The following is a 14,329-nucleotide window of genomic DNA, read 5'->3' on the forward strand; positions in this document are numbered from 1 at the left end:
AACATAAAAGTAATTGACATTATATAAAACCTATGTATGTCAAAACTAAAAAGTAATTGACTTCATATAAAACCCATGTAAGTAAAAACTAAAACGCCGTTGATTTCATATAAAGCCAATTTGAACATAAAAGTAATTGACATTATATAAAACCTATGTATGTCAAAACTAAGAAGTAATTGACATCATATAAAACCCATGTAAGTAAAAACTAAAACGCCGTTGATTTCATATAAAGCCCGTTTAAACCTAAAAGTAATTGACATTATATAAAACCCATGAATGTCAAAACTAAGAAGTAATTGACTTCATATAAAACCCATGTTAACATTGACTTCATATAAAACTAAAACGTTATTGACTTCAAATAAAGCCCATTTAAACCTAAAAGTAGTTGACATTATATAAAACATATGTTAACATTGACATCATAAAACCCATGAATGTCAAAACTAAGAAGTAACTGACATCATATAAAACCCATGTTAACATTGACATCATATAAAACCCATGAATGTAAAAACTAAAAAGTCATTGAAAACATAAAAAAACATTTATGTCCAAACTAAAGAGTTATTGACTTCATCTAAAACCCATGTTAACATTTACATCATATAAAACCTATGTATGTCAAAACTAAAACGACGTTGACTTCATACAAACTGATATGTTTTTGTGAAGGACATGTAAGTCTAGAATGTATGTAAATAACACAATATATATACAAAGGGAGATGTATATGTTGTGTACCGACAAAATAACCACATGTAAGTCAAAAATCCATTGACGTTACACAATCTGTATACAAGGTGATATGTCTTTTTAAAGAAAAGTCAACAACATTTTATGTAAGTCTAGAAATCCGTTGACTTGTACACCTTTGGAGTAATGCCTAGTTTAAAATGTAAATGACGTCATATACAATATACTTTGTATGTAAATATGTTGAACATGTTAATGACGCATTCTGTATAGTATGTTCAGTATCCGTCAGTCTTGTCTCGTCTCATAAATGTCAGTAAAAGTAGTACCCAGATGGAGTGTTCTTATAACAAAAATGTTACGTTTAGAGTACATTGATTTGTTAAACCTATCCGTCTATGAGCTCGTCCACTAGATTTAAACATTCCCATTCAATATATTTTGAATGTTTTGTCTTGGATGCAGATATTCTTATAGCAGGGATGAGATAAAGAGCTGAGGCAAATGCTTTTCACGTATGCCAGTCTTTTGTAAACAACCATTCATGCGGTCATATTTGCTCAATATTATTTGTTTTTGTCAGTTTCCGGAAACTAGAGGACCGTCTTAGGAAAGCCACGGCAATTCTGGATTACTTCACAAATAAGGACTGGGAATTCAAGTCCGATAACCTAGATATGTTACTGGCCGTTATGTCTCCGGGCGACCGAAAGGTAAGACCACAACAAATGTGGACAAAGTAAAAACGCCATCAGAACCGTACGAAAGGGAAGAGGATTGGTAATCCTCGGTAGTCCAGTAAACACTTGTCAATCAGATTGTCATGTTTTCCATATAATTCAGGTTGTACTGCTATCCAGATTAATCAAGTTGTCTCTCCATCCAGGCCAATCAGGTGATCCCTGTACCTAGATAAGGCAGTGTATTCTATCCAGCGTTTGTTTCAGGTGAACAGACTGGCTTTTTCCTTGCCAAAGTGACTACGTCATCCGACGTCTTACGATCTAGTCCTTTTGTTGAGAACAAAGGTTGTTGAATCTTGAGGCTTGAGTGTAAGCTTTCTATAGACTGTGTACAGTTATTGGAGTGTCAGTTCGGACAAAATATCTTGACGACGATACTGAGATAGAACTCGTTTTCTGTACCTTTTTTCTGGTAGTGCTACAGTATTTTGTGTTAAGGGGTCGCTGTGGCCGATTGGTTTAGGCGTCTGACATTCTACTATCACTAGCCCTCCACCACTGGGTCGCTGGTTCGAGGCCTACGTGGGGTCTGTGGTTTTCTCCGGGTACTCCGGCTTTCCTCCACCACCATAACCTGACACGTCCTTAAATGACCATAGCTGTTAATAGAACGTACAAAACAAACAAACCAAACCAATTTTTGTGTTATATTTGTTGCTGGCATAAATTTATGTGAAGATTATTTTATTGTCAATAAAGCATCAATTAGCTGCGAAACACCTTACAACATAAGTAAATAATTCCAAATCTACTTTCAGACTTTCAATTTTGATCCCCGGAGTATATCGTGGCCTAGATATATAGAAGCTTACTGTCTCGGTATCAAGTGTTACGTAATGAAAGAGGAGCTGGCAGAACTACCCAAGGCTCGAACAACGCTCAAACGGTAAGCGCACACACATGCATCCTCGATACTGCAGGGTTACTCTAACTTTCTCTCTCTGCCCCCCTTGGAATATGTCATAGCAAAACTGAAGGCACGCGGCTAGCTATTTGGGTAAAAAATACCTGACCAATCGCTGGGCTGATACCTGTCCTTTGAGGATTACAGAGGAGCGATACCTGACTTCAAAGTTAGTCAATTTTACCGTTACGCGGCCGAAAGATTCTTTTGATGTACATCAAAAGGACAAAGTGGTGCATACTAAGCAGACAATTTGCTATGACATGTTTTAGGGGTGCCAAGAGCCAAAGCGAGCATAACCCCTGGAGCATTGAGAATGACACACATGTTACACTAAAATGCTTTTTCCCTATTAGTTTGCCACTTCAACTGCCCGTTTACATTACATTTTAAGTACTTTAGTCAGTCAGTGCATGACATTGTCCCGGGCATATCTCCAATACTCTTGTCATCTATGATTACCAAATGTTATTTTATGAGCACTTCGTTCGAATGGCAGAGCGCTGGAACTGAAATCGGGTATCGTGCCCAACTAGATACAGTTAGAATCTTATAGTAATAAAATAAATTATACTGCAATGAAGTTATACTCTTTTTTTCTTATAATTTTGATGGTGAAGTTTTAAGTAAAAAGCCTGCCTACGAGTGTTCCGTCTAACCAAATGCCCTGACATAACTATAACTCTTTTGAAGAGATCAACACATCACTTTTGGCTCCTACGTTAACTTGCATTGAAGGAAAAATAAAAATCAGGTGCCGTCTATTTACGTTTCTTCGATTATATATTCCAAATAAAGAAATAAGTGTAAAAACTGAAGCAGCTAGCTATAAAGTCTTGCCACCTTCGTTTTGGGATAGAGGTTCACGAAGCTTTTCTTTGATTTTCCTCGATTTCTATTGTATCTCCCTTCGGAACATGAGTTAGAATTTTGTACTTGTGTGTTGACACTGTAGTAGTGTAATTTTTTGTTGCAGGCTACAGCGGCTGAGTTTTGCCACTAATACGCTGGTCATCATAATTGTGTGGAGGATTCTGATTAACCGAGTCAGCATAGCGCGATCAATGTGGAACTTTCTCCTACACTGGGTCGTAAAATTCTTTAACTGTCTGCCAAAGATTGCCAAGATTACATAAACATGCAAGAGTACATTGAAGTCAATTGTGAATGAAAGAGTATCTATTACCGAGTATATCCGTGACTATATGTGTACAATACAACTCAAATACAAATGTGTTGGAAGCGAAGGTGAGAAAGAAATAATTGCTGGACATAATGTGATATCCGATCAAGCTTAACGCAACCAGTGCTGGTAGTCTTGAATGTTTCAAGACTCACCTACATGAGACAAACCAAACAACTATCCAGGGTGTTTTAACTACACTGTGTGTATATAGAATGTATAGCACAATACACTCTTTTAAATAACTTACATGCGCATCCAAAAGTGACAGAATAATCAGTTTATTGATGGTGGCCGCGTAATGGTAGAAATAGAAGTGGCAGAACGCTTAGCTGGAATGCAGCTTATATAAGCTAACAATGGTTTATAAACACATCTATGCATACTTACGGGTATAGCAAGTGAATGGGGTGATATTTTCTGTACGAATGTGTATGTGAATTCTCGTGCATGTGCGTACGTGTGTATGTGAATTCTCGTGCATGTGTGTACGTGTGTGACTTCACCTGTATATGGCTTCACGTGTATATGTGCGAATATGTGACTCACCTGACAGGAGAAACGAGTGCGAGTAATGTATTTATATTGGGAGTGACGTGTGCATGCAGATACATATGTTGTATGAAAGTTTCGGAAGCGTGGACTGACACATTGGCTAGAGGTGATGTCGATAGTTCAGTTAGTATTGTATATAGTATTGGTGAGACGGAATGAAACCCATATCGGATTCCAAGTGAAATATTGCGATGGAATTCCATGATGATATATCTTCGATTTACTCACAAATATTTATTACCCTTTTTAAACATTTTTATGATATCTCTCCATTTTAATAACTATGGTGCAGGTCGCGTGTGTCTTTGCCATTAGCATGCATACAACACTTAGACGGATATAGTATACCAGACAGATCGAGATTCTGGTACTTTTCAGTGACTGATAGCATCCTTAATTCTCAGCGTAAAAATTGTTTATGAAATGATAGCAAAACTTAGAATTAAGATATTGATTTCTTGCAGCAAATGAGTAGCATGTTGTGGCTTGCACCAACCCATGTTAGACATTGGGCGGGAATGATTCGCTACACCATGCTATTCCGAATCGCACTAAACATGGCGGACAGTATGACTCTATTCCTACCTGCAGATACCATTCGCTTTGATGAGGCCATGTTTTCTATCATTAATTTGTCTCTTTAAATTTACTTAACCTGGTGAACGCAGGTGATTGTCTCGTGTACACATATTGCATACCGGTGTTTCTTACAACTTTAAAACACCCGTACGCATGTTGCTCAAATTATACGAGACAATCGTCTCTGCTGATGAAGGTGCGTTTATTATACTGCTGTATCAAGTCTGATGAATTCAATAGTATGACCTTGATGTGATATTCAACTAACCAAATCTCCCTAAAATGTATCCAAGACACAAAGACACGAAGATAAAAGTAGTTCAACGTAATTATTGGTTCCAACATTCTCATTGAAACCATGCAAATGTAAAAATCACATTTGTGACCAACTTGCTATGCCCTCTAACCAGTCGTCGGTCATGTTTAATGGCATCTACACCGGCTGTTCTACCTCGGAAGAAGGTGAGGAAGGTGAAGAAGGCGTGCACCCAGTGTGGTTACACCATGTTACTTGATTGCGTTTGGTTTACACCAACGCACACTTGTGTACACGGTGTAGCGAATCAAACACGCCCAACAGTGTACCGCTTGGAGTCATACACTCTCCACACTTCTCGGTGCCGTTCTCTAGTGTGGAAAGTCAACTCCACCAATACTCTTCACCATGGAGAATGTCCAACCACTCTCCACTGGCTATACACGTTTGCGAACGCGGAGTGAGCGTGGAGAGGTAGGCGAGCGAAATATAATTTCACCTGGAGTTACTTCACCGACACGTTCCTCTTACTCTACGATGGACCATGACTCCACGTTACACGCTTGTATGGCGTGGAGGAAACGTGGATGCACATGCTCACATGATAGGTGATATCAGAAGTATCATGTGCGTAAAATTGCATGAGACAAGATGACAACACAAACAGCACGGCCGAATCACCAAATAGTGAGCTTAGAATTGCACACAATAATTTAGTCGCGTGACTATAAACTCTAGCAATGTTAATAGGGCAGATGTTTTATCACTTAATTTTGTGTTATCCGCTGCGCCATCCGAACATCTGAGTTGATACCACAAATCGACTACCTCTACGTCATTACAATTCAGCCAATAAGGATGTTAGGGAATGCATATCACATGAAATTAATATATTTCTCTTATTTACATAAAAAATTAGCGGGCCGAAATCATTAAGATTTATAGAGGATATGTAATGGATTCCCTTATGGCAGTATGCAAAGATGCACATTTAATTTTTACGAGTGCGGAGCACGTGTGTTGACATAAAGACATGTTATTCGTTTGTTAATTGTTTCACTTGAAGACAACTTATTATTGTCAACACAATCACTATATCAGGCTAACGTACCTCGAGTTTCAGTATAAACCATGTGTTGGTTCTAGAAAAACGCTTTTTAAACTTCACAATCGGTTTGTCTATCATCATTACTGGTACTTTTAGGAAAAGAAAGACGTTTTGTTTTATTGTCACCGTATTTTTGATTTATAAGAATATGGTGGCTGTGATTAGGCTTTTTAAATCCACAGCTGGTTTATGCAGTGATCATTATATCGTTTTAGGTTGTTTTAAAATGTGTAACACCATTTACATTCAGTCTTAATGCAAAATATTGCGATTTTTCGCCGCGTCTCTCCCGTCGCCCGTATGACTTACAACAAGGTAATTAAGCGCCCTATGGTATTGCGGGTCTGTGAGTATACATATTTTGGCAGTTACGAGGCTGATTAACCTTTGACGTCTCGACTGTTTGATATAAACGAATATTGATTTGATCACGAAAAAGAAAATCATTACTTGGTACTCTTTCGAACCCGTGCCCCCCCACCACAACTCCACGGTTTGACATATAAGTGTGAGCATCTATGAAATTGATTATATTTCTTAATAAGTTGAATGACAGAATGATTTTTTTTGTTGATTCTGCAATTTTCTTCAGTAACGATTTATAGGTACCTTATACTCCTCTAGTTACAACATATAGAAAATGCACATGTATATATATTTTCTTTCAGAGTGACAATATTATGACTACCAGGTGTCGCATTAACGAAGACGTGCGCATTAATTTAAGACGTTTTATCATTAATAACGATGCCACTATTCAAGGAATTCATTTATCTTTGAATCAATGGCTAGTGCTTGAATCTCTTTCAAATACTATAGATAAAGCTATTTTTCATTTTAACAAATGAAACTATGTACGGACAATGCATGGATATACCTTCGACCTACATTGTCCATATGACGGAGGCAATTAAATATAACTATGACAATATACACGTACACTTGATTGTTTTTATTCAAATCATGCACGTATCAAAATTATGTGTAATCTCATCAAATATCCTAAATCAATATTGTGATAAGCCGTCTATTCTAAATCGCTTCATAAAATGTGTCTGTTCTCCACTGCGCTTCCTTAAATAAGGTCAACAATCCTTTGTTCCTTAATCACGTCGATTGTATATAGTTGGTCCTTAGTTAAAAAAAAACTCGTCTTGAGTACCGTCACTGAGGCACAATAACATTGATAACACCTATGGAGACGAATATTTGATTATGAAGGGAGATGTCGAAAATTTGGGAAAGCATTCTGATCTTGTCCTTTATGAGCTGAATCATTAATCTGACCTTCATTTTTTTGTCTGGGAAAATTTAATCAGAAGATCAAATGAGTAAAAAGTAAGAAAGACATTCAGGCTGGCTCCGTAGCTTATAGAACAGATAGGAATTAGGAAGAAAACGAAATAAAGAAGTATCCTTATACTTGAAAGATGTTGTTGGATTTGTGAATATATCGACATTTTTAATTATTTCATTGCATATTAATAAACATTTTCTACAAATTTCCAAAAGTAATTAGATGATTTCGCCTGATTTCTATTAAAAACAATTCTGATGTCTTCAATGTTACAAGCCTCAACGTGCTACCCCTCTTACGAGGTGTTTTGTAGGTTTTGTATTTCATCAAGAAACATTGGAGAAGTCATGCTTAAAACAAATACAAACGAATGTAACGGAACAAAGTGATAATGTTGCTAGGATGCGTAAGTACAAGTATTCAATCAAGGCCATAAACCCGGTACTCCCAGCTCCAGATTACAGAGGGTCGCGCCATTGCGGGATAAGATCACATGAGTTACTTCCCTGTTTTCGTCTCCACGTGATATTGTGATGTTTACCGAAAGTATCGACTTTGGTCGTTGGAATGTTTAATTCCGGAAGGCCGAATTCCTATATTGTGTTTCAATCATTATGCTATTTATATAAATATTAAATGTATAGCCACAGAAGAAAAACATCCCAGTTACATAACTACTTTATATTCTTTCAGAGAACATTTGTTTTAGCTGTACAAGTGAATGGTATACATTTATTAATCATTCTTAATAAAAAAATTGACAAAAATTTGACAAAAAATGTCAGTTGGAGTGAAGGAAAGTGTGTCTGTCCACCTCTGCTATGTTACTTACTAAATCGATTAAAAATGCTAAAAATTATCACACAGTGTCAAAACAATGAAAACTATTTTAAACGAGGTCACTTATTTAGATAAACTGACGGATATGTACATGTTGAGGTGTTCTGATTTGGGTACCCCTGTCTGTAAAACGTTTGAGTAAATCAGACTAAACCAATTGGTCACTTTTAGTAGACCCGCGTCATGCTGATATCTACATATATACACAAAATGTAAGATAAAGTCATCTGTTGTTTGATTAAAGTAAGCTAGTGCGAGAACGACAACACTTAGCTATCTACGTATATCTCTGTCTTTCTAGTTTAAAGATTTTTTGTGTTGATAAAACATAACCCACGTTATTTTGAACTTTGACGTCGTTTTGTAATCTTGACCTTGCAATAGTCGTTATCAGAATAATGTATGTAACTAGGTTACTCAGTTATTCAGGTTGTGACAGTTATTTGTGATGAAACTAACAAAACCCTGAGTGGCTATTGACACTCGGGCTAGATAAAAACAAAACAAAAACAAAAAAACAACAAAACAACGAGCACATTTAGTGTAGTTTTTTTGGCCAGGTAGCTTAATCGGTTTCAGCGATGTGTAGCAATGTGAAGTCCAGGATTCAAATCCAGGCATGGCCCCCGCAGACTATTTTATACTCAGAATACGTTTGTTGATAATATTTTGATTATTTCATCTCCATTATGTTTTCATAAAAGTCCAGCAAGGTATACTTGACTTTTCAGAAATGATTATTCAAAGCTAGAAAGTCATACCGAAAAAGTAAGTTTCGAATGCTAGTTTCTTTTTTTTGGCAGTGGTAACTTGGTTTCTTAATACGTGGCCCATCTTATGTGGGCATTGTCGTCCGACTTATGTTATTGCAAAGACACATGTACATCTGTGTAGGCCGACGACAGATACTTTCATAATTGCATGAGGACTTGGGGCACTGTTAACCTGAATATAATGTAATTAGAAAATCGTCTTTTCGCCTACATCTTTAATTCAATTCAATTCAATTAAATTATATTTGGTAAAAAGGTACAACAACATAACAATTTCATACAGTACCCAATACATGTTTTGGCGCTAATAATTTATATGGCTGATTACATTATAAAACATATTAATGTAAATGTATATAAGTCTCTAAAAAAAGTTTTGACACTTTTATAAATTACAAGATAGGTGATGGCTATTCCTACGAAAAATAAAATAACTAAAATATATGTTGCCCTTAAAACAAGGATTACACAGAAAGCCCTGAAGCGTATTTCCACTGGGGCCCATTAACATAAACACTACTACTAAGTAAAAATTACTGTAATTGTTATATTTTGAAGATAACTTATTTTTTATGTTGAAAATATATCCCTTAGCAGTTTGGTTTTTAATATGCTTAAATAGATGAATTAAACAAGTGTCTGTAGAATAACCACTTCTGAATCTAGATTGTAACTCATAGAGTATGTTATTAGAAACTAGAAAATATTCCAGTTGGGCGTAGACAGGTTTTTAAAGAATTTTGGAAACTGTGCTTAGTATGCTCACAGGTCTGTAATTTTCAACTTGAAGTTTATCTTTTTTTTAATAAAGGTTTTACTTTTGCTAACTTGAGTTCATCGGGTACTGATCCAGTACTTATTGATGTATTAATGAGAAAAGTAATAAGAATTTTCAATACATCAGCCCCGTCTTTCAAAAATCTAGCAGGTATTCCGTCTAGACTGGTGCCATTGTAAGGGTTGATATTGCAAAGTTCTCTATGAACAAAATCTTCAGAAACATGTTTGAGATGAAAACTTACATTTCTAGAACTTTTAGTTTGGTTAAAAAAACAACAACAAACAATTCTGAGCCAAAATTAAAAATATTCTTTGGATCAGGTAGTCTACTAACTAAGCTTGAGGCAATGGTAGTGAAAAGGTTATTGAAAAGAATGGCTATAGTATGACCGTCAAAACAGTTTTTATCCTCAATATTTAAGACAATGTTGGAATTGGATTTTTTTACCTTTTCATATTATAGATCTTTCAAATGTTGCCACAGTTTCAAAGGTTATCCCCCTTGCTACATGTACGTACAAAATTACTCTAAACACCCTAGCTTTGGTCCAAATGTAGCTGTAAGAAATTCTCCTGTCCCTGTGATGTTGTCAACAGTTACTCTTTCTAATTCATACTGGCATTTATCAATATTTGTTCAAGTTCTAATGAACTAGTACCTTTTACTATATTATATTTCATTTTTAGGTATATTTAGCCGAGATTCGTAGATGAGTATAGTCAGACGAAACTGACCTGTCGCGTTGACCTATCGTGGACTATTTTCTGGTTTACGCAACAGTTCATAGTTCCCGTGTGTGGGGTATAAAATACGCGGCCTGTGACGTCACGGCTATTTCGCATACTTTAAAAAACTTTTTGCTTTTGTGTTTTTCAAGACACTTTTTTTGAACTGTTTTATATGTGTCCGCTTTGTTAGAAAGGGAACTAATTTCAAAGAAGCTACATCCAGTTCGAATCAACCCTGAACTTAAAACACAGTAGTAAGACTTGTGTACAGATTAAAGTTTGAGGTTCATATACATATAAACTTTATTTATTTAACAACAATTACGAAACAAGTTATTTCAACTTATATTAATCACTCTTGTTGGCCCGGATGTAAGCGCGTGGGGGTCTTAGTGTGAGAGGAAACCGGAGTACCCGGAGAAAACCCACGTAGTCGGGCAGGTGACCCCAACCTTTTCACGTCCGATCGGGAAATCGAACCCCGGCCGCCTTGGTGAAAGGCAAGTGCGCTATTCACTGCACCACCCGACCACCCAGGTTCATATATGTAATTGATTATTTTTCAGGTTCGCTATTATTTATTATCCATTTTCATAATTGATGTGTTGTCAGTTTTGTTATTCAATTACGCAATGTATGTATAGGTATAAAAGTATCATTACTATTTGAAAAAGTTTGAACATGGTTCACATAGATAACACTGCAACATATATTTTCGCTGTAGGTTAACAAAATAAAGAGATGCACTTTAACTTATTCATTATTTCATTTATGTTAACTAAGTAATACATACGATGGGAAAATATATCATAACAAACATGTATACATGTACAAGCACATGTTAAGTGTTCAAAGAATATGAGAGTTTATTGTCCAATGTCTAATAATAAAGTCCATATGCTTTATTTGATATAATATATACAATGAATAGGGCTAAGTTGAACCATTTTATAAGTCAAATACATTTTCCTTCATCTTTGGAGGGTCAAAAACATATCAAATTGACATGTTCATTCAAATTAAGCCGAAGATTCTAAAGATGAAATATTGGAGAGACAAAAAGTACTTATCGAGGATCAACTTAAAGTCCTGTAGTATGTGAATGGATGTTTATTCATGACTTTCCACGCACAAATTACATGAACTGATTTTGTGTACACGACTGAATAAAATGAAAGTAAAGCTGTTTTTTTTATTACTGACAAGTGACATAAGTACAATTATAACAGGCTTGAGTGGTGATGTACAAATCATATTATAAATCAATGTTAACTCTGATAAAAATGAAATGGTTATTTGATTTAAAAGTCAATTCTTCTGGTGTTGAATTTTGTATTAAACTTATAAGACTTTGAAGCAGTTTGGACCCCCTTTATCTTCTTTGGCATGCTGAAATTAAGAAACATCACAATGAATTTGGTCACTATTTAGAGTCGTAAAAATACACTTCCTAGATCATCAATGCGATTAAAATATTTCTTTTTACATGATAATATACCAGATTGTAATTATGCAAACAAATTATTACCTATTTATTATTAATTACCGAGAATTGTAGTCATGAACCAACCCGCGGTCGGTTATTTAAGACTAAATGGCGGCAATTATTAAAAACACACCGATCAACAACCGTTTCCAGAATACAAATACTACAATTTCAGAGCTATGGGTTCGCTTAAAACCACCTAACCGGAACGAACACATATTATAATAATAATAATAATTCGGGGTTCTTATATACCGCCTTAACACAACTTAGTTTGTAGGCCGTCTCAAAGCGGTTCACAAATTATTATCCGTGGTTATAGGGCATTTGCAACCAGCCAATATCTTTCTCAACTCCCTGGGGAGCATACAGCCGACGCTGCCATTTCGGCGCTCACAGCTAGCATTCAACAATTCTAGCATTGTCCAACCACGTACTCATTTACAGCTGAGTAGGCTGAAACAAGTATCTTGCTCAAAGATACAACGCAGTGCCGTGCCGTGACTCGAACCCGTAACCTTTCGGTCACGAGCCCGGCGTCCTACCACTAGACTACCGTGCCACCATATCAAAAAGCAATTACATTTAGTCCGTATGTCTAATAATTGATTTGTTAACAAGTGGTTTGCTCAAAGAACGGAGGGTAAACGCAAGACGATGAGGGGCGTGAAATCACAAGCTATTGCATCATTATGAATATACCAGATTGTGATTATGTAAACACAGTATTACATATTTATTATCAATTACCGAGAATTACTTGCATTCATGAACCCACCCGTGATGGACAATCTAGGGCTTAATAAGGCGGCCATTAACACACCGATCAACAACCGTTTTCAGAATACAAATACTACAATTTCAGAGTTATAGGTTCACTTAAAACCACCTAACCGGAACGAACCCATATAAAAAAAAACAATTATGTTTAGTCACTCCGTATGTCTAATAATCTATTTGTTACGGCGGCGGCTATGCCGAAGAGCCAGTTGTCTTTCCCTCTTATCTAATTCCATGGCACAACATAAGACACACGACCTTTGACATTCAAACAAAAGGGATTTTTGGAGGAGGGTAAACAAAAGAAGGGAGTGGTTAGGGTTTAGGTCAGGGGTCGGGGGGGGGGGGGGGGGGATATCACGTGACTCGACATACGCGATAAAAAAAATAAAACATGACAGCATAGATAAATATATAAAGTGTGTTATCGTGTGTTCGAAATGGATGCATTTATCCTAATTATGTTTAGTAGAGAAATCATTGATTTAGGTTGTTACTTTAAACATGGATGAAGCGTGACAAAGCTAACTATAATGATATGTTTGCATTAATTATGCAATACATCGATTCCTGTCTTTGAATTCAAACTGTATATACACCGACTGTCTGTAAGAGCTTTATGACTATGAAAGCTATCAGTCGTTAGAGACAACACGTCTAAAACCCATCTGTCTCTCTTTCTGTAAAGAGCACATTGTCTAAACATTGAAATTACACTATCAATAATGTATATGATATTGTAACGAGCGCGCGTCCGGTGCCCACGTCTCACCGGCCGCCGTCGAAGAAGTATGGGGTTCTTGTTTCACCAATATAGTGTGCTTCCTGGATCCTGGATTATCACGGTCGAATATGTTATATCTCCTCTATGTCAGGTACGAGAACAATGGTCAGAAATAGTCTAGCAGTCTAATTTACTATGCGAAAACTCTAGATATCAACCAAGAGCCCAATTGACAGGTACAGATATGATTTATTAAAGGAACAAGTTAAATAACAATGTATCTTTACAGAGTACTGATCAGTATAATATTACAATACAAACAAGGCATCAACACAGGTTCTTGCACTAGACAATAACAAAGGTGATTGACAAATTGTACACAACTATTCCCAAATTATACACTAATTGACTGTATTTCCTGTACCAATGTCCCACTAATCACCAGAGCCTAATATTCTAAGTCACCTAAATTACAATCTGATATGCAGACCAGCAAAAATACAAAATAGCTTCAACTATTAAGATAATTTGTAATAATATGACAATACAGCTGTAAATAGCCAAATACCGGGATATCGCCTTGTATTCGATGACTGTGTCTATAAATAGAACTATAAATAGCAGTAAGCCTAAACCCAAAGTATGAGAGATTCCTAAGTCTGACCTGTTCAGAGGCGACCGTCTGCCAGCGAAGACAGTGATGAACTAAAGAAAAAGGTCTGATCCGACCTGTATTTATAACCTTCCAAATATTACTACTCAGGAGAGGTCTGGTGATTAGACGGGAGAGGTCCGGAGACACTTTCTCATAGGATTGCATGTAAAAGTAATAAAACCTTATCACACACGGCCTCTCATAATATCCGCTCAAACAATAAGTGCTTTACATT

General features: G+C 36.2%; 1 protein-coding gene across 2 annotated transcripts in view; it reads left to right on the top strand.

The window, feature by feature from the left end:
• LOC110453162 (fatty acyl-CoA reductase 1-like) overlaps positions 1–6,465 on the top strand; it is a 51,537-nt gene extending 45,072 nt beyond the window's left edge. For both annotated transcript variants that reach the window (XM_021502013.1, XM_021502014.1), the window contains 3 exons: positions 1,286–1,415; positions 2,204–2,331; positions 3,326–6,465. In XM_021502013.1, coding sequence (XP_021357688.1) covers positions 1,286–1,415; positions 2,204–2,331; positions 3,326–3,485 — 418 coding nt within the window. In that variant the 3' untranslated portion in view covers positions 3,486–6,465. The remainder of the gene's footprint in view (positions 1–1,285; positions 1,416–2,203; positions 2,332–3,325) is intronic.
• Positions 6,466–14,329: the final 7,864 nt, after the last annotated feature.

This window comes from Mizuhopecten yessoensis, unplaced genomic scaffold, assembly GCF_002113885.1.
Source record: "Mizuhopecten yessoensis strain PY_sf001 unplaced genomic scaffold, ASM211388v2 scaffold7147, whole genome shotgun sequence".
NCBI classification, from domain to species: Eukaryota; Metazoa; Mollusca; class Bivalvia; order Pectinida; family Pectinidae; genus Mizuhopecten; species Mizuhopecten yessoensis.